Here is a 27,279-nt window from a genome sequence, read left to right as displayed (position 1 = left end):
ATGTCCCGGCAAAGCTGAATGGGTTTGGGGGATGTGTTGGTGTAGCTGGAGGGGTTTGGGGCACATGTTAATATAGCTGAAGGGTTTGGGGAACATGGGAGCATGGTTAAAGGGCTTTGGGGCTGGTGTTAGAGTGGTTGGAGGGGTTTGGGGCACATGTGAGAGCGTTTGGGGCACATTACCGTAGTTGGAGGGGTTTGGGGGTGGTGTGAGCATGGTTGGAGGGGTTTGGGGCACATTTTAGGGTGTGACATCAGGAAGGGAGCAGCGTCACCCTTGGTTCAGGTCGATGGAGGTGGGTTTTCCCTGTGGGATGCTGCGGTGCCTCTGGACCAGTGGAAGCCCTCTGTGAGCTGCTCCATAATGAGGCGTTCCACCGATCCCCTCGTTATGGGGTGTGCTGCCCCACTGATCCCTTTGGGGTCCCGTACATCACTGCACACTCCCAGCCCTTGGCCCTTTTGGGGCATCTGCAGGCTGAGGAGCACAAGCTCTTCTCCAGGACCCACCAACCCACAAAGCTCCCACCTCTGGGGGGGGGAGGTCTCACCCAAATCCCCATTGAGCATCACCACAGCGCTCCCCATCCACATTGAACCCCCCCCCCCTCATCCCCACACGGGGCTCAGCCCTTTGTTTTGTTCTTTCCTATTATTTAATGCTCCTCTCCTCACTTGCACTTCGGGGCTAAGCCCTGCGCTCCGCTAAGCCGCGATCGCATTAAGGGAACGCAGAGGAAAAGGGTTTCTCACCATAAGCTGCTTGCGGTAACGGAGATGGATTTAGGGGAAACCGTTCCCGGAGGGATACTGGGGCCAAAACACGACCTGATGAGGATGAAAAGTGAGGACGTGGGATGGGGGGAGCTCAGGGATCGCCCCATTTCCAGCCCCTGATGCAGAGTGGGGCCGGTTTGCTGTGGGCCGGTGCTGGAGGCGGGCGGCTCACCTGCGCTCCGGCCCTATTAAGGGCTAAATCCACACGCGTGGCTTTTTCCAGAGCGGCGGCCAAAAAGGTGCTTATGGGGAAGGGGGGGGGGGGAGGAAAGGAGCTGCCAAGCCTTAATTAGGGGCGCTCAGCAGTGCACTGTGCTAATGACCGACCTTTCCCCTCCGGTCGAACCCGCAGCGAGCGGGACGGGGAGGACGGGGCTGTTTGTACTGAAGGGCCAAAAACGGCCCTTTCCTCCCCAAACTGGGGCTGGGTTTGGGTAATGTCTCCAAATAGGAGCTGCTGGCTGCTCGGCAGCCCTACATCCCCCCCATGGCCGCACGGCAGAACCCCCACATTCCCCCCATCTCCCCCTATTTGGACAGGGGATCCCCACACTTTCCTGCCCTGCTCCTCCCCTCTCCCTCTCTCCGCATTAACTTTGGCCGCCAGCTTTTCCCACTGACCCACTGATCTTTCCTATTTTGGTCCCAGGAATTAAGGGATTGCTGGGATTAACGGCGTTAAACCCCCGATCGGCTCTGCCATGGGACCAACATAGCAGCAGCCCCAATGGCAGCTCACCCACACGGGGCTGCCCCACTGCTGTCCCCAACACCGCCTCCTTTTGGGCTCCAAGTTGCATCATCCCTGTCCCCATCACCATCCCCACTGCCATCTCCACTTAGGACTGCAGTTCCACCATCCCTGTCCCCATTTGGGACCGGAGTTCCCCAACCCTGCGTCCCCGTTGCTGTTCCCATTTGGGATTCGGGTCCCACTTTCCCTATCCCCACCTCTGTCCCTAATTGAGGTCCAAGCTCTGCCATCCCTGTCGCCACTGTTGTCTCCATTTGGGATCAGGATTCCCCCATCCCTGTGTCCCCATCACTGTTCCCATTCAAGACCATGATTTCATTATCCCTGTCCCCTCTGCTATCCCCATTTAGGAGCAGAATTCCCCCTTCCTTGTCCCCATGACTCTCCCCATATTTGGGACCCGGGTTCCATCCTCTCTGTCTCCATCACCATCCCCATTTGGGATCCAAGTTCCTCCATCCCTTTCCCCATCACTGTCCCCACTTGGGACCCAGGTTCCACCATCCCTGTCCACATCACCATCCACATTTGGGACTGGGGTTCTGCCATCCCTGTGTCCCCATCCCTGCCCTCATCACTGTCCCTGTTTGAGACCTGAGTTGTGCCATCCTGGACCCCTTTGCTGTCCCCATTTGGGGACCATTTGGGACCAGGGTTTCCCCCCATCCCTATCCCCATCACTGTTCCCATTTGAGACCTGGGTTGTGCCATCCTCTTTGCTGTCCCCATTTGGGATGAGAGTTCCCCATCCTGGTCCCCATCGCTGTCTCTATCACCATCCCCATTTGGAGTCCAAGTTCCACCATCCCTGTCCCCATCATTGTCCCCATTTGGGACTGGGGATCCTCCATCCCTGCGTCCCCATCAATGTCCCCATTTGGGATTACAGTTCCCCCATCGCTGTCCCCATCACTGTCCCTATTTGGGACCTGGGTTCTGCCATCCCTTTCCCCATCACTGTCCCCATTTGGGATTGGGTTCACTGGGGCTGGAGCTCATCCATGCTTGTCCTCACAGTTGTCCCCATGGGGAGGGACCACGGCATGGATGGGATGGAGGGGCTGGGCTGCAGCTCAGCAGCTCAAAGCGATGGATATGGGGAGAGGGGGAAGGAAGAGAATGGGAACAGAACCCCTTTGAAGGCATCTGGAGATTAACTCAAGGCCGAGATGGAGACTTCTGCAGCGAAACCTCATTAACTGCATGAGCAGGAGGGATGGGGGGAGGAGGGGGGGAGGAAAAATGTGGGATTCAGCAGAAAGAAGTGGGAAAAAAGCCCCCGCGCATCGCCCCGCTCTGCTTTCATCTGTCCTGGGGGGATTGGGGCGGGAGATCGGGGCCTCTGATTCCATGATTCCTGTTTATCTCCTCATTACGGCACTGCAGATGATTGGGGCGGTGTGGGGAGGAGGGGCCCAAACCCCAAAGCTGTGTGTGTGGAGGGGGGGGAGATGGGGAGGCAGAGGCGGTGTGGGGGTGTCCCACGTGTGATGAGCTGAGTCGGGGCTCTGCGTTGCACCCCTCGTGTCACCAGGTGGGTCAGGGCTCCGCAGTGGGTCTGCAGCCCACCTCCATCGACCTGAACCAAGGGTGAAGCTGCTCCCTTCTTGGCGTCAAACCCTAAAACGTGCCCCAAACCCCTCCAACCGTGCTCACACCATCCCCAAACCCCTCCTGCTGTTGTGAGCTGTGCCGGGGCTCTGAGCTGCGTTGCAGGAAGGCTCAGCATCACTCGTGCCACGAGTTGCACCGGGGCTCTGCAGCGAGGCCGTGCGTCACTCGTGCCACGAGCCGCGTCGGGGCTCTGCGGCCTCGTCTCACATCTCAGCATCGCTGCCCAGGCCTGGGGAGATGTCACACGGGGCAGCTGCAAGCGGAGGAACGGAGGAGATAACATCAGTGGTGAGGGCTGCCGGGAGCCAGAGCTGGGTGAAAACAAAGCAGCACCTCGGCCCACTGACCTACTTCGGGCATCGCCGCGCTGCAGGGATGGGGACGAGGGGTGGTGGCACCGCGCCGCCTCCAGTGTGGGGATGCTCGGGGGCGCAGCACCGCCGTGGGGGGGCACGGACCTCTAATGAGGGTTCGGTGGGTGTTAATTGCACGGGGCTGCCCATAGGGTGCACGGGGGGCTGGCCACTCCTTCCCCAGCCCACCAGTGGTTCTCGGTCTAATTAGCCCGGTTGCGGCTGATGAAGGGCTGGGTAATTGCGGCGGTGTTGGATGTCCCTTCTATCAGTGCTGTGAGGCATTGCATAAGCAGAGGGCGTTACGTGAGCAGGTCAGGGCTGCCCGGGGGTCTGGTTACAGCTGGCCACGCTGGCCCCAACGCAGCCCCAACCCCAAATGGGGACAGTGATGGCGACAGGGATGCGGGAGCTCCGGTCCCAAGTGGAGATGCTCGAGTTCTGGGGATGGTGGCAGTGAGCTGGGGACCGACCGTGTGCAGAGGTGACGTGGCACGGTACCACGAGCTGCAGGTGACACCAACCACCCCCAGCATCACGCACACAGCACTGCTGCGCCCTCCCAGCTGCAGAGTGCCACATCCCCATACCTCCCACCCCCCGGCTCTCCCCCACCGCCCCATCCCTGTGTCCCTCCCCCGTACTGGGTGACAGCGGTGGCACCTCGCGCCGCTCCATTGCTGCTGCCTGATGTGATTGCAGTGATGGCGGTGCCTTCGCTGCTCTCATTGCTCCGCTTCCATCCTTCCTCCTCCCGCCTGGTTGGGCACACGGATGGGACACGGGGTGACAGGCAGCCCCAGCGCTCCGCTTCCAGCGCACCCCGCTCACATCGCACCCAGGGAGCATCCCTCTGTGCTGGCACCGAGCCGCCCCGCAAGATCACCCTCATTAGGGTGCTGCCCTAACGAGGTCACCATCGTCAGCTCTGTCGCAGGTGGGGAAACTGAGGCTCAGAGCAATGCCTGCAGCACGTGGCTGCCCTGCTGGTGCGACAGCTGTTGGTGGAGCGAGAGCGAAAATCTGCCCCGGTGCCTGGCGCAACCCAAAACTACGGGGTTGGACACCACGCCTGCAGTGAGCAATGCTGCAGCCACGCAGCACCTTCAGCCCTGGGATCCGAGTTGGGCACTGCTGGGGGCAGAGGCTGTGCTGTGCCCCTCCTGGATGTTCCATGACCCATCTGATGCGCCGTGTCCCCCCTGGTTGTGCCGTGTCCATCCCGGCCAGGCTGAGGGATGCTGCTCCCCTGGTGCAGGGTGGGACCCATGTTACCCATTTCACTCCAGGACCCCACAGATGCCCTCTGGATTTGGCAGACTTTAAGCAACCCGATGACCAACTCCTGGCCTTGGCCAAACCTCACCTGGGCTCACAGCTCACTTTGTTCCCAATGGGAGCAGCTGTCTCCTCCCTTTGCCCCAGCACTGCAGTGCTGAAGGGCACCAAAGCTCCCCAGCACCTCTTCCCCCCCCCATACCCTGGGGAGGGCAGTGCTGGACCCCCCCATGGAGGAGCAGACTCACACGGGTATGATGACAGCAGCACCCAAAGTGGTGTCTCCTCCTCTGGGCTCTGCCCCAAACCTCCCCCTGGCATGCAGGAATTCGGGATGACACCACCCAAATCCCTAATCCCTGTTTGCTCTCCTTGTGCCGCACCCATGAGAGCAGAGCTGACATCCCCCCCTGCACCCACAGCCCTCACCACAGCCCTGGGGCTCAGCCCCACATGAAGACCCACACGGAGCTGACCCAGCCCTGCTGCAGTGCCGACCCCGTGGGCACTGCTGTGCCCCTTCATCTCCCCACGGCTCAGTTTTGGAGTGGGCCACATCCTGACGGTGCTGGGCACGTTCCCTGTGTGAGTCAGCGCCCCACAGCACCTTATGCAAAGGGAGAGGAGTGGGGTGGGGGCATGGGATGCTATGGGGTGGGCAGCTTCGTCCCTGTGCTGTGTGCTCAGCCTGGGGGAGAGCTGGCCACTGCCCAGCAGGGGGAAACTGAGGCAGCTGTGGGGAGGCCCAGCCCTGTCCCCATCACTGTCGCCACTCAGGTTCAGGGTACCACCATCTCCGTGTCCCCATCAATGTCCCCATGTGGGGCCAGGGTTCCCCCTGTTTCTGACCCTGTCATTGTCCCTGTTTGGGATCAGGGTTCTCCCTTTCCCGTGCTCATTGCTGTCCCCATGTGGGGCTGTGGTTCAGCCATTCCCTTTCGGGGCTGAGGCTCTGCCAGCTGCCTGGAGATGCATCCCTGTGTTGAATGGGGCCGCGCAGGGAATGGGGTGAAGGTGCTGTGACTCAGCAGGACACGCTCCTGTCCCCGTGCCTGGGCGAGTCGCGATGGGACGGCCCTCCTATGGGCAGCAGAGCTCAGTGCCTGGCGTGCAGTGCTCAGCGTGCAGCTCCCAGTGTGCAGCCCCCAATGTGCAGCGCTTTATGTGCAGCCCCCAATGTGCAGCCCCCAATGTGCAGCTCCAAACATGCAGTGCCCAACATGCAGCGCCCGACGCGCGGCTCCGAGCAGCGCACGGCGGGAGGGAGAGGAGGAGGAGGAGGAGGAGGAAGGGAGACGGGCGGAGCTTGGGGCGAAACCGATTTGTCGGGGCGGAGCCGCGCGGGTTCGTCATGTGAACGGCCGCATGTTCGGGCAGAAGTGGGTCAGCGGTGCGGAGGGGCGGGTGGAGGTGCGGAGCCGCCCGGTGCCGCCCGGTGCCCCATGAGCCGCCCGGCACCGCACTGAGCGCCGCCGGAACGATGCGAGGTGAGAACGGGGAAGGGGGGTAAACGGGAGAACCGGGGGTCCCAGGGAGGAACACGTCGGGGGAAGGCGGTGTTGGAGCATCGGGGAGCGGGGGAACGAACGGGGTGCGGGGCGGGGGGATGCGGGGATGGATGCGGGGATGGATGTGCGGATGGATGTGCGGATGGATGTGCGGATGTGGGGACGGCACCGCTCCGCAGTTCGGTTCGTGCTTGTTTTGCCCGACGGCGGCACTGAGCTGCCCTTAAGCTCTCCACGCAGCAAAGCCCGTTAATCTGCCGGCAATATGCCGCTCCTCTGCCGGGCGGCCACGGGGGCAGCCGGGGGTCGGCGATGGCACCGGGGCGGCCGTAAGGCGCTGATGTCGGGCCGGGATCGGGGGTCTCCGCGGTTTCCTCGCGCACTGATTTGTCCCCGTGGAACCGCTCCTATGAGCGGCCCCGTTCCTGCGCTCCTTTCCCTTCTGCGTAACGGGACGGGCGATCCCCCGCGACCTCACCTTCATTAGCGCTCCCGCCTCATTAACCGCAGCGCCGGCGCGGGGGTCATTAACAGCGGGGTTCAACTTTTTCCTTTCTTTCATTGCGTTTTATTCCTTTCGCCTGTCCTCCCCCCCCCCTCCCAATTAAAAGCCCTCATTAAACGCCAACCCCGCTCCCCCCATTCTCCCCACTGAGAGTTTTTTTTCCCCATCGGGATCCCCTCGGATTCGTACCGATGGACTCAATCTCCGTTTCCTCCCCCCGAAATCGCCGTTCTGCCCCGTTCCCGACAGCTCCTCCGCTCTTCCCTCGCCGGATCCTTCCCCTCGTATAATCCTATAGGGTTTTCAGCTCTTGTTTTTGCAAACGGCGTGGCTGGGAGCGTGCGGGGCTCGGCCGCCTCTCCGAGTTGTCCCAGTGACCCAGATCTGTCATTGGGAAATCAGTGAGGGCGGAGGAGGAGCCTCCCTGCCCGCCCGGCAGTGCGTGCCCGCATGGGCAAAGGACGGCGGCACCCGATGGGGCCCGGTGCCATGGGGACGGGGGTGACGGAGCCCATCGTCACCTGAAATGGTGGTGGGGGCGAGGGACGGTGGGACCCAACGGGGTCTGGTGTGATGGGCTGACGGTGCCCGATGTCACCTGAAAACACGGGGTGGGTGAAAGGCAGCGGTACCCAATGGGGTCCGGTGTGATGGGATCGGGGTGACAGCCCTGCTCTCACCCAAAAACAAAGTATAGGTGAAGAACGGTGGCGTCCAGTGGGGTGCGATGGGGTTGGGGTGATGCTGTCTGGATGGGGATGGTGGCTGGGCAGCGTCCTGCAGGGCTGGGATCCTTTGGGGATGGGGTGAGCAGCACCGCGGTCTTCATTTGTGCAGCGGGGTCGTGCAGCGTGCGTGGTTTCATCCCCAGGACCCCGTTGAAACAGTGCAGCAAACGGAGCGGTGGAGGGGATGGGGGTCCCTGGAGCCCCTCAGCGGGCTGGGGGGGGGGAGCCTGGTACAGCAGGAAGGGTCTGTGAGGCAGCGGGGTGACGCCACAGCATCGCTGCAGTGGGCTGCTGAGAGCTGCTGGGATGTAAATCTCACCGTGTTTATTGAGAGTGCCTTTATTTAACCCTACAGCATTAAACCCCCCCGCTTGGCTGTGGGGCTGCGGGGGGCCTTCCCCTGCCCCATTGCCCCCTTTCTCCCCTGCCCCATTACCTCCACGCCAGCCCCATTACTTCCACCCCTGACCCATTACCCCCTTCTGCCCTCCCCAGCCCCACTTCCCCATTCCCCACCTCCACTGCCCTCCTCCCCAGCCCTATTACTCCCCATCCCAGCCCTGTTACCTCCATCCCAGCCCCATTTCCCCATTCCCCACCTCCATTGCCCCCCTCCCCAGCCCTGTTACTTTCACCCCAGCCCCATTACCCCCCTCCACAGCCCCATTACCCCCACCCTGTGCCCTCACGTGCCGCTGCCCGCAGCTCCAAAGTGCAAAGTGCTGCACTGCAGGGCCGGGCACTCAGCACCAAACCGACTGCCACCACAGCACTGTGCACACCCCAAAATGCAACCCGGCCCCATGCGGGACCCCACCACCTCCCAGGAAACCTCATAGCATCCCTCAGGGCCCCGCAGCATCACCCCCAACCCCGCTTTATGTAACACCCCGATGGAGTGGATCTGCCTGTGCCGGTGACCCCGCACTTTGCACAGCTCCCAGTCCCATGCTGGGTTACCCACAGCACGCATTTATAGGGTTGGTTTTTTTTGGGGGGGGGGGGTTGCAGCCTCGTGCCCTGTTTGTTCCGGCAATAAATGCCTTTTATTTATTTTTCCCTCCGCTCTCGCCGGAGGCTGCCATCCCGAAATGCAATCATGGGTAATTAGGGAGGGAGCTCAGCTCTCCTGGCCCGGGGACAGCAGTGGGGACGCATTGCTCCGGGGGTCCCCACATCCCCACGTGCCCCTCACAGCGGGGAAATACAGACAAGGGGTGGGGGTCTCTGTGACGGGGGTCCCCGTGCCGCGGCAGGGCGCACAGACCCACTGTGGCCACGCATCGGGGGTCCCCAAAGTCCCCGTAGTGAAGGCTGGCAGCACCGTGGGGACACAGCAGAGCCCACCCCACAGAGGGGGCAGCGGCCGCGGCGTTACACAAGAGTGCAGAACAGAAAGTGTGTCAGTGGGACAGGAGGACGGCGTGGGCTCGGCGGACGGACAGACGGACGTGGGGCCGATTGCCACCACGCAGCCGAGCCTGCTGGCCGGTGCCCTTACATAATGGGCAGCAGTGGCAGCGGGCCCGGAATTGGGCAATGAATATTTACAGTGGGAGGAGAGCAAACACTGCGCCGGGACAATTTAATTGCGGGATGGAGATCGCTCGTTTTAACCCTTTTTTTCTTTTTCTTTTTCTTCCTCCTTCATTTTTCTTTTTTGCCTCTTCTTTAGCACAGTTTTGCTTCCTGGGGAGGTGAAGAGTTTGTTTCTTCCCCCACTACAAAAAGTCTTTTCCGCACCGATCTGGTGCTCATACGGTGCTGGGACTGGCACTGCCCTAATGGGGAAACTGAGGCACGAGGGAGGCGGGCAGCGGTGATTCAGACGGGGTTACAAACAGAGCAGCAATTAAAAGCTGTTCTGACACTTAATTGCCACCACGCCGCGGTTGCGGTTGCGGTTACGGCTGCACCCCCACGTCAGTTATTTGGGGCTGACGTCTCAGCTACGGGTCAGGTGCTGGCACTGTAATTAGCAGCATTCCCAATTAAGAGCTCGGAGTGGCTCCCGATCGATCGCTTTGGTTTCTCCTGTGGGGCAGGTTGGGAGATGCGGGGTCAGGAGGCGCTGCTGGGCTTCGGAGCATCTCAGCCCCTACGGACCCCCCCCAAAAGGTGCTGGGTTGTGGGGAGGGGGCATTTCTCAGCTCTCGGGGTCAGGATTTGGTAGGGATTGGAGCTTCCCCGGTGCTGCAATCACCAGGCTGGGTATCGGCTGCGGGCGGAGGATGCATCACCCGGCGGCTGCAATTAACCTTGCATAACGAAGCCCGTTTCCTGCCGGGGGCGGCACCGCCTCCGTCCCCCCCAGTGACGCCGATGGGGTGGGATGGGGTCCCTGTGTTTTGTGTGGGTTTGGGGCGCATCCTGCAGCAGGAGGGGGGTTCGGGGTTGTCTCGGAATGGCCGAGCGGCGGCTGCCATCACGGCGTGTCGGCTGAAGTGGGTGATGCTGTGTGGCTGCAATGGGGACTGAAGGGTGGTGAATGGAGGGCTCGAAACCCCATCTGTGGGGCAACAGGGGGCACAGGACCCCACCCCAAAGCCACATCAGTGGGTCAGTGCAGGGCACAGCGCTCCATCTCAATCCCCAGCCGCTGCTTGTTGGCCCACTGATGGCGGTTCAGGATGGGGCTCTGTGCCCTCTATTGGCCCATCATAAACCCAACTCGGTGGGCCAGTAGGGGGCACAGAGCCCCATCCCAAAACCCCATCAGTGGGTGAGTAGAGAGCACAGAACCCAATCAGTGGGTCAATAGAGGGCTCTGTTGATCCCCCAGCCACTGTTTCTTGGCCTGGTGATGGGGGTTCAGTGCCCACTGAGTTGGCTTTGTGATGGGCCAACAGAGGGCACAGAACCCCATCCTGAACCTCCATCAGTGGGCCAGTGGAGTGCACAGAACCTCATCAGAGGGTCAATAGGGGGCACAGAGCCCAATATATGGGCCAACAGGGGGCACAGAACCCAACACCGGGCCAATAGAAGGCTCAGAAACCCATCTGTGGGCCGATAGAGGGCACAGCACCCCATCTTGATCCCCCAACCGCTGCTTCTTGGCCCATTGCTGGGGGTTTGGAATGGGGTTGTGTCCATTGAGATGGGTTTGTGATGGGCCGATAAAGGGCACAGAAGCCCATCCTGAACCCCCATCAGTGGGCCAATGGATTGCACAGAACCCCATCAGTGGGCCAATGAAGGGCTCAGAACCCCAACAGTGGGTCAAAAAGGGGCAGAGAACCCCAACAGTGGGCTGATAAAGGGCTCAGAACCCATCAATGGGCCAACGGAGGGCACAGCACCCCATCTTGATCCCCCAGCTGCTGTTTCTTGGCCCTTTGATGGCGGTTCAGGATGGGCTTCTGTGCCCATTGAGTTGGGTTTGCGATGGGCCAATAGAGGGCACAGAACCCCATCCCAAACCTTGCAGAGGACCCCTGGGATGATGCCTGGGAGGGCAGGGGAAGGCAGCAGGGACTTTACCCACACCGGGGATTTGCACAGACCGTGGGGATTTTCAGTGCCCATAATCTGGCCGCAGGGTTTATTTTGGCGCGGCGGCGGCTGCACAGAACCCCTGGGGGGAAGGGGGGGATTAGCAGTGCAGCGATGCTGGGAGGCACGTACCAGTGCTATGGGGGGTGGGGGGGACAGCAGTGGGCCGGATCTGGGGCAGCTGGAACACGAGGACGAAGCCTATTAGCAGCTCAGTGCCAGCGAAGCAGAAGCGGGAGGGAAGCGGATTTGCTGGGGGACCTTGAGCTGAGCATTGCTATATTGGGGCTGGGGGGGGCGGGTGGGGGGCACCGGCCGTGGGGTGGGGGCAGGGATGGGGGCTCACCCCGTGCATGGGGTCCACAGTGCTCCCAGCCCCATAAGCAAGCGAGAAATGAGGGGCACCATCCCAAAACTGTATGGTGGGGGGCTGGTGCGTGGATGCGCCGTGCTGAAAAAGTCTTGCAAGGGTTTTTCTGCTCAATTCCTGTGCCCCACAGCGGCCTTTTGGGGTCCTGGCATAGCGTTCCCATAGATGAGGCAGCAAGGGCTGAGCTGTGGGCAGTGCAGCTGTCGGGCAGCACGGCCGTGCCTCAGTTTCCCCATCCGTTGCCGGGTTCAGGCGTTCTCCTCGTTTCCCTCACGCTGCATTTTTCCCCTTTTGCCACAGCCCAAATCGAGGTGATCCCCTGCAAGATCTGCGGGGACAAATCCTCGGGGATCCACTACGGCGTCATCACCTGCGAAGGCTGCAAGGTGAGCACAGCGCGGGGCCGCCTGGGTGCTGCCATCCCACGGGGCCCCTTCCCAACCCCACTGCCATCCCAACCCCACTGCCATCCCTTGTAGGGTTTTTTCCGGCGGAGCCAGCAGAACAATGCCAGCTATTCCTGCTCACGGCAGAGGAACTGCCTGATCGACCGCACCAACCGCAACCGCTGCCAGCACTGCCGCCTGCAGAAATGCTTGGCACTGGGCATGTCCCGTGATGGTGAGCTGCCCCAGAGCGTGGGGCACCTTGAAATGGGGAGAAATATGTGGGTTTGGGCTGGTTTTTGTTGTTGGTGTTGTTTTAATGGGGAAAATTTCAACGGATTCTGTTTGGGTTGGGTTGAGGAAGGAGGTGCTCCAATGGTGCATGGGCTGATAGAGGGCAGAGAACCCCATCAAAAACCTGTATCGATGGCCAAAAGAGGGCACAGAACCCCACTAATGACCAAAAAAGTTCACAGAACCCCATTAATGACCAAAAAAAAGCACAGAACCCCATTAATGACCAAAAAAAGTTCACAGAACTGCATCAGTGGCTGACAGAGAGCATAGAACCCATCAATGGACAAAAGATTTTACAGAAACCATCAGTAGCCCAACAGAGGGCACAGAACTCATCTATGGCCAAAAGAGTTTACAGAACCCACCAGTGGCCAACAGATGGCACGGATCCCCATCAGTGGGCCAATAGAGGGCATAGAACCCCATCAATGGCCAATAGAGGGCACAGAACCCCATCAATGGCCAATAGAGGGCACAGAACCCCATCAGTGGGCCAATAGAGGGCACAGGACCCCATCAACGGCCAATAGAGGGCACAGAACCCCATCGATGGCCAATAGAGGGCACAGGACCCCATCAGTGGGCCAATAGAGGGCACAGAACCCATCAGTGGGCCAATAGAGGGCACAGAACCCATCAGTGGGCCAATAGAGGGCACAGAACCCCATCAATGGCCAATAGAAGGCACAGGACCCCATCAATGGCCAATAAAGGGCACAGGACCCCATCAATGGCCAATAGAAGGCACAGGACCCCATCAATGGCCAATAGAGGGCACAGGACCCCATCAGTGGGCCAATAGAGGGCACAGAACCCCACTGCAAACCCACACCAATGGGCCAACAGAGGGCTGGTCAACCCCACTGTGCTGACTCCATGACACCGCTGTGTTTTCCACCCCCTGCAGCGGTGAAGTTTGGCCGCATGTCCAAGAAGCAGCGGGACAGCCTCTATGCCGAGGTACAGAAGCACCAGCAGAGACAGGAGCAGAGCGGTGGCCCCAAGGATGAGCCCGAACCCCTGAGCCGCATCTATACCACCAGCGTCAGCAGTGGCCTCTCAGACCTGGATGACATCTCCACGCTGTCTGACGGGCTCCTCTTCGACTTCCCCCTCACTCCTGATGGCAGCAGCACCTACTACAACCTCGACCTGCTGGCTTCGGCGCAGCCCTCGCCTGATCAGTCCAGCCTGGATGTGGCCGACGCCACGCTCATCAAACAGGAATCCATCTATGAGCTGATGCTGGAGCCAGCCCTGTTTGCACATGGGGCGCTGGAGGGCAGCCAGCTGGCTGGGGACATCTCCGTCCTTGAGATCGGTGAGGGATGAGTTGATTGGAAGAGTCCTTCAGGATCACAGAACTGCGGAGTGATTGGGTTGGAGGGGTCCGTAAGGATCATAGAACAACGGGACGGTTGGGACGGGAGGGGTCATAAAGATTCTAAAATGATGGAATGGTTGGGATGGAAAGGACTCTAAAGATCATAGAAGCATGGAATGATTTGGTTGGAAGAGACCCTGAGGATCATAGCACTGTAAGATGGTTGGGTTGGAAGGGATCCCTAAGCCACCCAACCCCAGCCGTGCCATGGGCTGGGTGCCCCCCAGCAGCTTCAGGCTGCCCAGGGCCCCGTGGAGACCCCCAGGGATGGGGGCACCCACAGCTCCAAGCGGTGCCAGGGCATCACCTCTACAGAGCGCAGAATTTCCCCTTCGCATCTGACCTAAATTTCCCCTCTTCCACTTTAAACCATTCCCCCATATTCTATCCCTACCGCCTCGCAGACCGGATCGCCCAAAACGTGGTCAAGTCGCACCTGGAGACCTGTCAGTACACAGCAGAGGAGCTGAAGCACCTGGCCTGGAGCCTCTACTCCCCAGAGGAGGTCCGTGCCCTGCAGAGCAAGGTGAGATCCGTCATAGGATCGTGGAATCATTCCGGTTGGAAAAGAGCTCTCAGACCCCCAAGCCCAAGCTCAGTGCGTCCCGCCATGCCCGCTGGTCGTGCCCCTCAGTGCCCCGTCTCCACAGCTCAGAACACCTCCAGGGACGGCGACCCCATCACCGCCTCCTCCAGTTCCAGTGCATCACCACTCTTTCAGATGTTGTTCTTAATACACAGCACATTTCTGCTCCTCTTGGGATCTGGTTGACCTCACTGTGGTCAGGACCCACGTTCCATCTCGACCCCAACCTTCTGTTGGGATCAGATTGACCCCGCTGTCAGGACCCACGTTCTACCCCAGCCCCAAATTTCTGTTGGGATCAGATGGATCCCACTGTGGTCAGGACCCATATTCCACCCCAACCCCAACCTTCTGTCAGGATCTGGTTGACCCCTTTATGATTGGGACCCGTGTTTCATCCCAAGCCAAACCCAGCGGTGCTCCACGCAGGGACCCCTCTGCCCATCTCCGAAGCCTTTTGGAGCCATAGGGGTGGATCATGGGTTGGGGGCACCAATGGGGAGGTGGGAGGTGGGAATGCCCCGGGTGCCAATGAGCCCTAAGGGATCCTGCTGTCCCTGCTGACCCCGCAGAGCTGTGAGGCCATGTGGCAGCAGTGCTCGCTGCACATCTCCAATGCCATCCAGTACGTGGTGGAGTTCGCCAAGCGCATCGATGGCTTCATGGAGCTCTGCCAGAACGACCAGATCATCCTCCTCAAAGCCGGTAAGGGCCGTCCCCAATGCCACCCGAGCAGAGATTTCCCTTTGGTGAAACATCGGGGTCACAACTGAAAGTCAAACAACAACAACAAAAAACCAAAAGCAAACCCAAATGGGATCTACTGGAATAAACCCCAAACCCAAACTCACATGGGATCTATTGGAATAAACCCAAAGACCAAACCCAAACGGGATCTGTTGGAATAAATCCCAATCCCAAACCCAAATGGGACCTATTGGAATAAACCCCAAACCCACATTGGATCTGTCTAACCGCTGTGCTCTTGGGAATGAACAATCCGGACTCCAAACTTGCATGGGGGGCTTTTCTCTCTCTTCCATTTGGTTGTGGGATGATGGAACCCCCTGCCCTCCCCTCCCTCGCCTGCTGTCCCTCTGCCTGTGCCAGGTTGCCTCGAGGTTCTCCTGCTCCGTATGATCCGAGCCTTCAACCCCCTGAACAACACCGTGCTCTTCGAGGGGAAGTTTGGTGGCGTGCAGATGTTCAAGGCGCTCGGTGAGATCCGCTTTGGGGCCTCTTTGGGGCACCCTCCTCCTTTTGATGCCTGGATGGGGGATGCCCCCATGTGAAACACGGCATCCCTATGGCTGGGATCCCTAAGGATCCATTCCTGTGGCTGGAAAAGAACTCCGGGATCATCCAGTCCAACCTTCTGTTGGGACTGGGTTGACCCCATTGTGGTCAAGACCCATGTTCCATCCCAACCCCAACCGTTTTGTTAGGAGCAGGTTGGCCCAATTGTGGTCGGGACACACGCTCCACCCCAACCCCAACAGTCTGCTGGGATCTGGTTGACCCCACTGTGGTCTGGACCCACGTTCCATCCCAACCCCAACCATTTGTTGGGATCAGGTTGACCTCATCGTGGTTGGGGCCCATGTTCCACCCCAATCCCAATCTTCTGTTTGGATCAGATTGGCCCAATTGTGCTTGGGACCCATATTCCACCCCAACCCCAACCTTCTATTGGGATCTGGTTGACCCCATTGTGATCAGAACCCATATTCCACCCCAACCCCAACCTTCTATTGGGATCTGGTTGACCCCATTGTGATCAGAACCAACGTTCCACCCCAACCCCAACCTTCTATTGGGATCTGGTTGACCCCATTGTGATCAGAACCAACGTTCCACCCCAACCCCAACCTTCTATTGGGATCTGGTTGACCCCATTGTGATCAGAACCCATATTCCACCCCAACCCCAACCTTCTCTTGAGATCAGGTTGACCCCATTGTGATCAGGACCCATCTTCCACCCCAACCCCAAGCCCAAAGATGCTCCACACAGGGGAGAAGCATCTCCAGAAGCTTTGGGAGCCATTGGGGTGGGACGTGGGTTGGGGGCCCCAATGGAGCCGTGATGTCCCCCTGTCCCCCCATAGGATGCGATGACCTCATCAGCGCCGTCTTCGAGCTGGGGAGGACCCTGTGCCGCCTGCAGCTGTCAGATGAGGAGCTCGCCCTGTTCACTGCCGCTGTGCTGCTCTCCCCGGGTGTGTGGGGGCACAGGGGGGGTCTGGGGCTAAAGCTGAGGGGAACAGGCCCTGAAATCCCAAATGATTTGTTATTTTGGGGGGAAAGGCGGGTGGGGAAAACATGTATAACAGACACATATGCCGAATGTTGGTGGGTGGAAGAGCTTTGTCCCAATGGCAGGGTTGAGGGTGGTGCGGGGTCGTCCCATGTCCCCAAAGCCACCCCAAGGATCTGGAAGGGTGGTGGGAAGAGCAGTGGGCGCCTCCAGTGTGCGGGGTGGAGCTGCAGCCATGGCACTGACCTGGCCGTCCCCGCAGACCGCCCGTGGCTGACGGAGTCCAAGAAGGTGCAGAAGCTCCAGGACAAGATCTACGTGGCCCTACAGCACGAGATCCAGAAGAAACACTCCGCTGAGGACAAGCTCTCAAAGGTTGCAGTGCTGCGGGGAGCCCGGCTGGGGGAAAACCCAAAGAACTGAGGGATGGGGATGGGCAGCTTGTGGGGTGCCCAGAAAGCTGTGGGTGCCCCATCTCTGCATGGACCCTGGGCTGGTGGGGGGCAGACGGCCCATGGCAGGGGTGGGGCTGGGGGTCTTTAAGGCCCCTTCCGGCCCAGCCATGCTGTGATTTTATGGTTCTGTGATCTTATGGGTCCCCCTCCAACCCAACCACCCTATGGCTCCATGTCCTTTAAGATCCCTTCCAACCCAATGTCCCTTCCAACCAACTCATCCCGTGGCTCAGTCACCTTTAGGGTCCCTTCCGACCCAACACCCTACGGCTGTATGATCTGTAAGGCCCCTCCCAACCCATCCTATGGTCCTACAGTTCTGCCATCTCTGAGGACTCGTCCAACCCAACCATCCTGCGATTCTGTGATCTTTAGGGTCCTTCCCAACCCAATCATTCAATGACTCAATGGCCAATGACTGGGAACGTGCACTCACTGCTCCTCCTTTCCCTGCAGATGGTCTCCAAGCTGCCCCTGATGAAGACCATTTGCAACCTGCACTTGGACAAACTGGAATTTTTCCGTCTCCTGCACCCGGAGACGGCCATGAACTTCCCACCCCTCTATAAGGAGGTCTTCAACTCGGAGCTGCAGTACAGCGACCCACGGGAGAGCTAAGGCTGGGAGCTGCCAGCCCCCTCCCCGGCCCCAAATCCGGAGATGAACTGAACCCTGAGGTTTGGGGCCGTCCGTTTAAATCGCGTAACCAAACCCAAGACAGCGGGGTTGTGGATTGCAATAGCTCTTGAATGTAAAGCACCTTTGAAGGAAAAGCAAAAAGGACTTTGCCGTACCCGTGAAATGAATGTGAAATCTCCACTTGGGAGAGGAGATGCTCCTGGAGGTGCGCGGCACCGACTCGTCCTCGATCCGGGGGAGCAGAACCAGAGGGGTGTGGGTCGGTGCTCCCCATTAGCAGAACTCATAGGGAAGGACACGGAGCGAACCTCGTCGTGGAAGAGTCGCCAGGAAGGCGATGGGATTTGGAGAAACGTGGGGTTTTGCAGCCGTGTGGTTTTGTAGCTTCGTGTCCCAACTCACGGCGGAGTTCACCCACTCATCTGTGGGTCCGTCAGCCCCAATTCTGCCCCCCGGTGTTGGTAGAACCCATTGAGCGTCCCAGTGCTGAGTGCCAACCGGGGATGCGCCGCGCGCGTTTCCTGCCCTCCCGGATCCTGAAGGTGGACAAGAAGGGAAGAGTCAGAATTGCCTTTTTCATCTTTGGGATTTGTCAACGTCAGCGTCGCCGTCTTCATTTCATCGGCAAAGAAAGCATGAAAGCACCTTAAACTGGGGAAGGATGAACCCTGGTGGGAGAGATTTGGGGTTCTGAGCGAGAGGAGCCCACATGGGAAGAGTGGAAGTATTGAATACCAATAATTCAACTGCCCAACACGGGAACCTGCACTTTTCAGTTCTCTTTATAGGAACGGACTCGTTGAGTTATTTATTGAAGGGATGGAGTGGATTTCACAAGGAGGGGCTTGGGGCCCTGCAGTGCTGCCATCCCAAAGCCAAACCCAGGGGTCTTGGTGGTACGTGTCAAAAGGGATGGGAATGGAGCGCCGGAACCTTAACCCTACCCCTTAACTCCACCTCTAACCCTAATCCCTAACTCTTAACCCTAACCCCTACCCCTAATCCTAACTGTAACCTCTAACCTATGACCCAGAACCCTACCCCTAATCCTAACCCCTAACTCTTAACCCTAACCCCTAACTCTTAAACCCAACCCATAATCCTGACCCCTAACCCTCACCCCTAAACTTCACTCTAACTGTAACCCCTAACCTATAAATCTAACTCTTACCCCTACCCCCTAACCCTACCCCATACTCCTATCCCTTAACCCCTAACTCTTAACCCTGCCCCTAATTCCTACCCTTAGCCCCATACCCCTAGCCCCCTACCCTTACCCTACCCCTACCCCTCTTACCCCTAACCCTCTTACCACCTACCCCTTACCCCCTTACTCCCTAACCCTCTTCTTCTTTTCCTACCCCTAACCCCTGCCCCCTAACCCTCTTACCCTTAACCCCTACCCCCTTATCCCTACCCCCTTACTGTACCCCCTAACCCTTTCACCCTTACCCTAACCCTTTTCCCCCTTCCCCCCAACCCTCACCCCTCTCTCTCACCCCACGTTCCAGCCCCATGGGGCCGCGCTCTCCATGTGCGCTCCGTTCCACGTGGATGCGTTCATCTGCCCGCGTCCCCCCACCCTGTGTATAAAACAGATCAAACATAAATTATATCTATTCCTGTGAATGTCGGTGCAAAGAGAACGCTCTCGACGAAGCTCCGATGGCTTTTATCTTATTTTAAGCTCTATGAATGAATGGAAGGAATGGGAGATCCCGCGTTCCGTGTCCCGGCTCTGCACCCATGGGTGCTGGTGGCCCCGATGGGAACCCACTGCCGTTTAGGGGACGTGAGTGGGATGTTCTGTCCGATGGGAATTTCTATTTTTTTAAAGAAAAGAAAATGATGAATAAAACCTCTTTGGGCCCACGCAGCCGTAGGAGCGGAGAAGTGTTTATTTGAGGACTTTGTCGGACTTTCTTCATGACGTTAAATAAAGATGAGATGGATGGAGAGCGGAGGGGAATGTGTGGGGCTGCATGGGAACAATGTGGGGAGCAGTGAGTGTGACCCCAATGGCGCTGAGTGGGTTTCCATGCATGGAACCCATTGCTGCATCTGCCCCATAACCTCCAGTACTGACCCGGACTGGTAGCCCAGTGTCCCCAGTAGTGCCTGTTCAGTGGGGCAGAGGGACGTCTGCTGGTGTGGGGCTCAAATGTTCCCTTCCTGCTTGTGTTCTCACAGTGGCTGACCCACAGAACCTGACCCACAGAACCTGACCCACAACCTCACCCCCAGCACCTGACCCATAGAACCTGAACCACAGTGCTGGATCCATAGAACCTGACTCCATACAACCTGACCTACAGCATCTGATCCATAGAACCTGATCCCATAGCACCTGACCCATAGAACCTGACCCACAGGACCAGACCCCCCAGCATCTGACCCATAGAACCTGACCCACAGCACAGGACTCATAGGACCTGACTTACAGGATCTAACACTACAGCATCTGACCCACAGCTCCTGACCCCACAGGACCTGACCCATAGAACCTCACCCTACAGGATATGACCCATAGCACCAGACCCACAAGATCTGAACCACAGCACCTGACCCATAGAACCTGACCCCAGTGTCTGACCCATTGAACCTCACTCCACGGCACTGGACCCACGGAACCTGACCCTCAGAATGTGTGTGGGGCTGAGCTCCCCATGGGGTTCTGTCAGCCCCATGACACTGTGTGGGGACACGTTGGGTCCACGGCTGCCTCTGAAGCAGCAGCCTCTCAAATTGTGTTTCTTATTTTAACAGAAATACTGGTTTTTTGGACTTACTTTGAGGCCTCTCTGGAAGGCTAGGCCGTCTCAGATATTTTGGGGCCACCACCCCTCCAACGCCGTCGCCATGGCCGAGGGCTGCCACGTGGTGGCAAACGTCCCCTTCAGCTGCGATGGATTTCAGTCCTTCGCCGCTCCCATAATAATGTCCCTCTCCGCTCCCCGTAGCGCAGTCAGCCCGCACCGTCACGTGACGCGCGCTGGGCGCCGCCGCGATGCACTCTGGGAGTTGTAGTCCAAAGAGCGGGGGGCGCTGCGGCCGCGCTGCGGTTTGGGACTCTCTTTCCCATCGAACCCCGCGGCGCCGCGGAGGGAGCGGGGGAGCGGCGCTGAGCGGAGCGGCGGTGCGTGCGGGGCTCCGGTGATCCGTTCGGGGCCGTGGGACCCTGAGAGAACAGCGGGGTGCTGGGGGGGGGAGGGTCCTTGCAGGTCAATGGTGAAGTGGTTGGGGTGGGAGGGTCCTTGCGGGTCAACCAGGGAGTGGTTGGGTTGGGAGGGTCCTTATAGGTCAACTATGGAGACGTTGGGTGGGATGGTCCTTGCAGATCAATGGTGAAGTGTTTGGGGTGGGAGGGTCCTTAGAAGCCAACTGTGGAAAGGTTGGGGTGGGAGGATCCTTACAGATCGATGGTGGAGAGGTTGGGGTGGGAGGGTCCTTGCAGGTCAATGCTGAAGTGCTTGGGGTGGGAGGGTCCTTAGAGGTCAACTATGGAGTGGTTGGGTGAGGGGATCCTTGCAAGTCATTCTCAGAGCCATCAGACCTCTGGAGCGGCTGGGGTTGATCCTGTCCCTGTTCACTGACAGCAGTGCAAGGATTCCCCATCGGTGTGCAGGAGGAGCACGCTGTGCTGCCGTGCCCTCCCAGGGCTCACCTGGGTTCACCCAGTCCATAGGAAATGCATTGCAGCCGTAGTTGCAGTGCTGCAAAACTCCCCCCCACCCCGACCCACCCACCCACAAACACAAACACAAACACGCACACACAAACGCACACAAACACACACACACCTTTGGAGCAGTGCTTTGCTCTGCAATTAACTCTGCCTGCTCTGTGCCAGCAGCTGGGAATCCTCTGCAGGGAGCCAGGTACCATCCCAGCCCCAATGAGGCACTGAGACGGTGAGTGGGTGCTTTGCTGGGGGGGAAGAAGGGGATGCTTTGGGGGGGCTGGGGGGCACTGGGGGCGCTCCTGCAGGTTGCAGCACTCTGGGCTGTGCTGGCAGCGTGCTGCTGCCCACATGTGCTGCCTCAGCCCTTCTTTGCTTCTGCTTCTCAGTAGATCTGCTGCTGTCTGGCTGCTGTGGCCCAGCAACGCCCTGAACCACCATGGCAGGTAAGGACCCCTCGATGCACAGCAGAACGCTTCCAGATCCCATTTCTCAGCACGCTGCTGTAGCTGGAACCCGTCGCTGCAATACTTCTTAGTGACCCCCAAAGCTCTGCAGCTCCTTCCTCTCCTTTCCCCCACTGCTGTGTTCCCCATGCAGCGTCCTGAGGTCGCAGCTGTGGCGATAAAGGCTTTGATTCCCCTCACAGCATCCTGCCTGCGCTCTCCCTCTTAATGCAGCTTAATTGCAGCGAGGTGACTCACGCCAGCTTTAAAAGCTCACAGATGCAGTGCAGCTCTGGGCACTCCCCATACAGTTACACACGGCTCCTGCAGTGTCTGCTCACACAGACAGCAGCTGGGGAAGGGAACTCTCGCACTGACAGCCCCTGCTCAGACATTTCCTCTTCTGTGCCATTTGGAGCTTTTCCCAGCACATTCCTCATCTCTCCCCCTGCTTGGCTCTAATGCTGTTTACTGGGGCGGAAGGAGATGAGATGCAATTAGTCGCCCTGGCCTGCAATCAAACTTTAATCAGCAGTGCTCCCCAAGGTGCAGGGGCTGCATGCAGGCACACATCGGCAGCCCTGCCTGCAAGCTGACAGCAGCTTTCATACAGGGGTTGGGGCATTTAATAAGTTGATATTGAAATGTAATTTGTCCCCAAGATGATTTTTTCTGTGTCGCTTCCCGTCAGCGTGTGCTGATTTGTGGTGTCTGAGTGCAAAGCTTTTGCTTTCTGTTCGCTGGCGGGGCTTTGTGTTGCCTAAAGACCCATTTTGGAAAGAAAGGGGTACGTCCCTGAATGCCTTAACAACAGAATCCTCCCCCACCCCACGCCTGCACTGAGCTGGTACCAAATCCCTGTTAGAGAGATGCCTTCCAAGGGCAAACTCCTTTGGGGCTCCCTTCTTTCATTGGGAACCCCTCCTTTGGGGCTCCCTTCTTTGGGGTTCCCTCTTTGAGATTCCCTCTTTGGGACCCCCCTCTTTCAGACACCCTCCTTTGGGACTCCCTTTTTGGGACCCCCTCCTTTGGGATCTTTGGGGTTCCTCCTTTGGGACACTCATTTTGAGGAGTTGTTTTGTTGGGTTTTTTTTAATTATCCTTGTCCTGAGAGTGGGATGCACGCTGGGAAGGTGCAGAGGATGCCCCACTTACAAGAACATCTCAGCATTCAGCTCATCTGCTGTGTTCTGTGTTGTAGAAAAGGTGAATAACTTCCCGCCGCTCCCCAAATTCATCCCCCTGAAGCCCTGCTTCTACCAGAACTTTGGGGATGAGATACCCATCGATTACCAGTCCCTGGTGAAGAGGATCTACCACGTCTGGATCTGTACGTTGGATAAGGAAGCTGCCCCGGTTGTGGGTGTGTGGTTGAGTTGGAAGGGGCCCTGAATACCATCCAGTCCCACTCCTGTGCCAAGCAGCGACAAAGTCCCTTCAACCCCAACCATTTCTGTGGTCTCATGGCTCTAAGGATGACCTGTAAGGATTCTTCCACCCCCATCATTCCATGGTTGGCCTCTAAGGACCCTTGGAACCCAACAACTCCACTTTTGACCTCTATGGACCCTCCCACCTCAACCTTTCCACAGTTGACCTGTCAGGACCCTCCCACTCCAACCACTCCATGGTTGACCTGTCAGGACCCTCCCATCCCAGCCTTTCCACATTTGACCTCTGAGGACCCTTCCCATCCCAACCACTCAGTGGTTCAATGGACGATCGTTGAGGTCGCAGAATCTCAGGATGGGCTGAGTTGGAATGGAGCTCTAAGGGTTGTCTGGTCGTACTCCTGCTCTGAGCAGGGACCCCCACAGCTCCACTGGATGCTCAGAGCCCCATCCCCTGACCTCAGGTGTCTCCAGGAATGGAGACTCATATTAACTGACATTTTTCCTGTAACCCTTGCACATGGATCTCCAACGAGGGCTCATTTAAAGGAAATCTTTCTTGCTGGAGAAATTACCGACACCTGCCACGTGTGCATGAGCAGAGTAGTAATGGAAATTAAAAACAGTAGCTGTGAGGAAGACATTCTGGGGTGCTGAGTGCAGAATGGACATGCTCAGCTATGGAGCACAGCACTGGTGCCCTCTGGGGTCTGCTGGCAGCTGTTTCTCTATCCGAGGGGCAGAACAGGGGGTGTGAAAGGGCCTGGATGTCTCTGTGTTTTCAGCCTGGTTGCAGTCTGCTGTTCCCTCACTCAAGGCAGCACTTAGGAGCCCTGGAACCACTTCCAGGCTTCCTCAGAGGCTGCAGGAAGCAGAGGGAGAGCCTGCAAGGTGCTGTGCTGGTGTCTGACAGCTCCTGGGCAGCCCCAGAGAGCACAGGGCCCACAGCTCTCCTCTTTCATAAAGGGGTTTTGCTACCAACAGGGGTTGAGCCTTGCTCGTAGCAGCACTGGGCTGAGCCTTGTGCTGTTCTCCATCCCTTGGCAGTCCCACAAGGGATCCTCAGCCCCCTGTTCAGTGCATCCCCTGCAGGTGGCTGTCCCCGTGCTGCTGCCCCACAGCTCACAGCAGAAAGCCGTTTCCCTTTGGGGTGGGTGCAAATTTCCCACTCAGCACAGACCACCCCTGCTTTATCCCAGGTGTCTGACTGTTCTGTGATGTGAAATGGCACCAGTTCATGCTCTTTCCTGTGCTCTCTTTGCAGTTTACTGCATCACGCTGGTCGTGAACATCATTGCTTGCCTGGCGTGGTGGATTGGAGGTGGCTACGGAGTCAATTTTGGCTTGGCCATCCTCTGGCTGATCCTCTTCAGCCCCTGCAGCTACGTCTGCTGGTTCCGACCGGTGTACAAAGCCTTTCGGTACGTGGGAACCCAGAAGGGTTCGCTTTCTTCTTTCTTTGGGAGAGAGATTAATCACAGGATGGCTCAGGTTGGAGGGGAACTTGGAGATCATCCCGTGACAGGACAAGGGGAGATGAGTTCAGGCTGAGAGAGGGGAAATTTAGGCTGGATAGAAGGAAGTTCTGTACAACAGGGGCGGTGAGGCACAGTCTGCTCACAGGGGTGGATGCATATTAAAAATAAATATGAATGCAGAGGAGAGGCTCAGAGTGGAGGAGACACAGCTGGTGGCACCCTTTGGTCACCAGAAGACCTCGCTCCAGCTCAGGTGTTTGAGCTCTGAGCCCTAACCTGAACCTAAACCCAAACCCTAAACCACTCCAGCTTGAGGTTTGAGCTCTGAGCCCTCACCTGAACCCAAACATGAACCCTCATCCACTCCAGCTCAGGGGTTTGATCTCTGAGTCCTGACCCCTACCTGAACCCACTCCAGCTCAAGGTTTGAGCTCTGAGTCTGAACTCAGTGTGCCCCTCACATCTCTCTTCCCTCGCAGGTCAGACAGCTCCTTTAATTTCATGACCTTCTTCTTCGTCTTCGGCATGCAGTTCATCCTCACCGTCCTGCAGGCAGTGGGTTTCTCTGGATGGGGAGCATGGTAAGGACAGCCTCCTCCCAGGGGCCACTGCACAACCTGCAGGGGGACAGAGGGAGTGCTGGCAAGCCAGCTCCAGGGCCTTGGGGAGATACAGAGCAGCACTGAGCTCTGCACTGCCCTCCTTGCTCTCTCAGCGTCCAGGAGCTGTGAAGCTGCTCTAATGGTGTTCTCCTTTCCCTTCCCCGCAGCGGCTGGTTGGCAGCCATCACGTTCTTCAGCACCAACGTGGCAGCTGCTGTGTTCATGCTGTTCCCTGCCATCATGTTCACGACGTCGGCGGTGGCGATGCTGGTCTGCATTTTGAGGGTGAGAGCTTCAGTTTTGCCATGCCGCGCGATGTCTGTGGCTGTGTGGCACGGCCAGTGCTCAGCGCAGCGTTCATGGATGTTCACTGGGGCCTTTTGCCCATCCTTTAGGTGCACAAAATCTACCGAGGGGCCGGCGGGAGCTTCCAGAAGGCTCAGGATGAGTGGCACAGCGGTGCGTGGAGGAACCCCCCCAGCAGAGAGGCCCAATACAACAACTTTGCAGGGAACAGCCTGCCCGAATACCCCACGGTGCCCAACTACCCCTCGGGAAACCAATGGCCTTAGGCAGCCCCCGGGCTGCGCGCTGCCTGGATTCTCTCCCTTTTTTATTTTCCGCTCCTTTTATCGTTATCTGAAAAGATCATTCGCATTCCCCTCCATACGCTCCGCTCTTGGCGGGGTTTTGTTGTTGGGTTGTTGGTTTTTTTTTTGTCTCCTCGTTGCTGCAGAAGACGTGTGCTGCCTGCTATGGAACGCCCAGAGCTCCGCACGGCTGGATCAGAATAGCAGAAGGTTTTTCCCCTGTGCTGCTCCAGCATTTGCCTCGTTGCAGACTGAGGAACCCACTGCTCACTGCTCTTTGCTCCAGGGCTCCTCGTGATCGTGGCTGAGCTCCCTGCAATGTGAGCGCTGCCAGCGTTGCTCTCCTGCTTCCCCACACACCTCCAAGCTGTCTGTCCTCGGAACAACCACAATCTGAGCAAGAGCACCAACCCGTGTTGGCTTTCCTGGATGAGTAATCTGGAATTTTTCATTCCACGGGAAATGTAACACCTGATTTCTTTGGTACTGCTGATCTGAAGGTGTCTGTGCAATCTGCAGCTCTCTGGTGAAGATTCCTTCATAAGGCAGTGCTCACTGTGGGTGAGTGTTGCTCAGAAATGAAGAAGAGTCCCCATTTCTTTGGCTAGAACTGCTCTTAGGATACAAGTCCTGCTTTCGCCGTTTCCAAAAGCTTTAGCTGGATCTGTGTGCTGCAGAGGTGCAGATTCATCTCATTTTGTGTCATTTCAGTGCCATTTCATCTGGCACTGGGCTTTGAGCCTGGGGATGCTCGCCCTCTTACAGGCAGGCAGTGTGAGATCTCTGTGCCATCCCAGTCCCACACCAGAATTTCATGCTGACACTACGTGTGCCTGACTGACTGCCTTGTCCTGTGCTCTGGGCTCCAGCTGTGTTATCTCAACACCGGGCCCCAGGGTGGTTTGAGAGCAATTCCCAAAATGGATAGATTTAATTCTGCCTTCTGCCAATGTTAGTTAAAATCCAACACCATCGTGCAGTGAGCTGTCTGACTGACCAAGGGAAGCTCAGTAGCTGATGTCAGCAGTGCAGAGCTGGTTCCTCTGTATCCAGCAGTACTTCCAGGTACGAGCAGAGCTTCTTGCCTTTCCCCAGTAATCAGCGAAGAGGAGAAAGCTGTCGGGAGGGTTTGTACCCCTGAAAGCTAGCACTGATGTATCTCATTGCCCACCTTCATCTCATGCACGTCCAGCAGGACGGCCGGAGCCTGAGCCATCCCATTCCCTGTGTCCTGCAGCGACCCGAGCAGCAAAGGCTCTGCTTTCCCCCTTCCCCCAGCACCCTGCTGGGAACTCTCTCTGTCTGGGAGGTCAGTTCCCAATGTTTCTGAAGGCAGTGAGCGTTAAGCATCTTCAGCTCTGAGGGCTGGTCCTGTGCAGGGCCGTGTGAGCCAGGTCTGCAGGTTTGGCTCGGCCCCATGGCCTGCCCATCTCCAGGGGATGCCATAGGTGCTGCAGCAGGAGTCACTGCACGTTCACACGAAGTAACTGGAAAGCAATCCTGGCTTCTGGACAGGGAGGCTGCCCCAGCTAGGAGGAACTGATTTGCAAGTGATCTTTTGAAAAGCGTTTCTACATGTGCCTTAACTAACAATGTTAGTTCATGAAGGAGAAATATCTGTTCCCCATCCCCCTCTGCAAAACTTCCCTTCGCTCCATTCACTTTTCCCATGTCATTCCATAAACACTCAGCAAAGTACAGCTTGGAGT

At 58.0% G+C, this 27,279-nt stretch overlaps 2 protein-coding genes across 2 annotated transcripts; both read left to right on the top strand.

The window, feature by feature from the left end:
* Window positions 1-6,255: 6,255 nt before the first annotated feature.
* LOC306955460 (nuclear receptor ROR-beta-like) lies at window positions 6,256-17,363 on the top strand (the record flags this gene model as incomplete). The annotated part of the gene is made up of 10 exons (XM_079546757.1): window positions 6,256-6,262; window positions 11,682-11,767; window positions 11,861-12,002; window positions 12,972-13,385; window positions 13,853-13,974; window positions 14,607-14,739; window positions 15,145-15,252; window positions 16,142-16,252; window positions 16,553-16,665; window positions 17,202-17,363. 10 exons carry the CDS (start codon window positions 6,256-6,258, stop codon window positions 17,361-17,363), a joined length of 1,398 nt encoding a protein of 465 aa, XP_079402883.1.
* Window positions 17,364-20,243: 2,880 nt separating this feature from the next.
* On the top strand, window positions 20,244-25,552 carry SCAMP4 (secretory carrier membrane protein 4; the record flags this gene model as incomplete). The annotated part of the gene is made up of 6 exons (XM_079546756.1): window positions 20,244-20,340; window positions 22,711-22,839; window positions 24,165-24,321; window positions 24,858-24,959; window positions 25,148-25,265; window positions 25,376-25,552. The coding sequence occupies 6 exons, from the start codon at window positions 20,244-20,246 to the stop codon at window positions 25,550-25,552; spliced, it is 780 nt and encodes a 259-aa protein (XP_079402882.1).
* Window positions 25,553-27,279: the final 1,727 nt, after the last annotated feature.

This window comes from Tetrao urogallus, assembly GCF_951394365.1.
Source record: "Tetrao urogallus genome assembly, chromosome: 25".
Taxonomy (NCBI): Eukaryota; Metazoa; Chordata; class Aves; order Galliformes; family Phasianidae; genus Tetrao; species Tetrao urogallus.
This window is presented reverse-complemented; position numbering and strand designations above follow the sequence as displayed.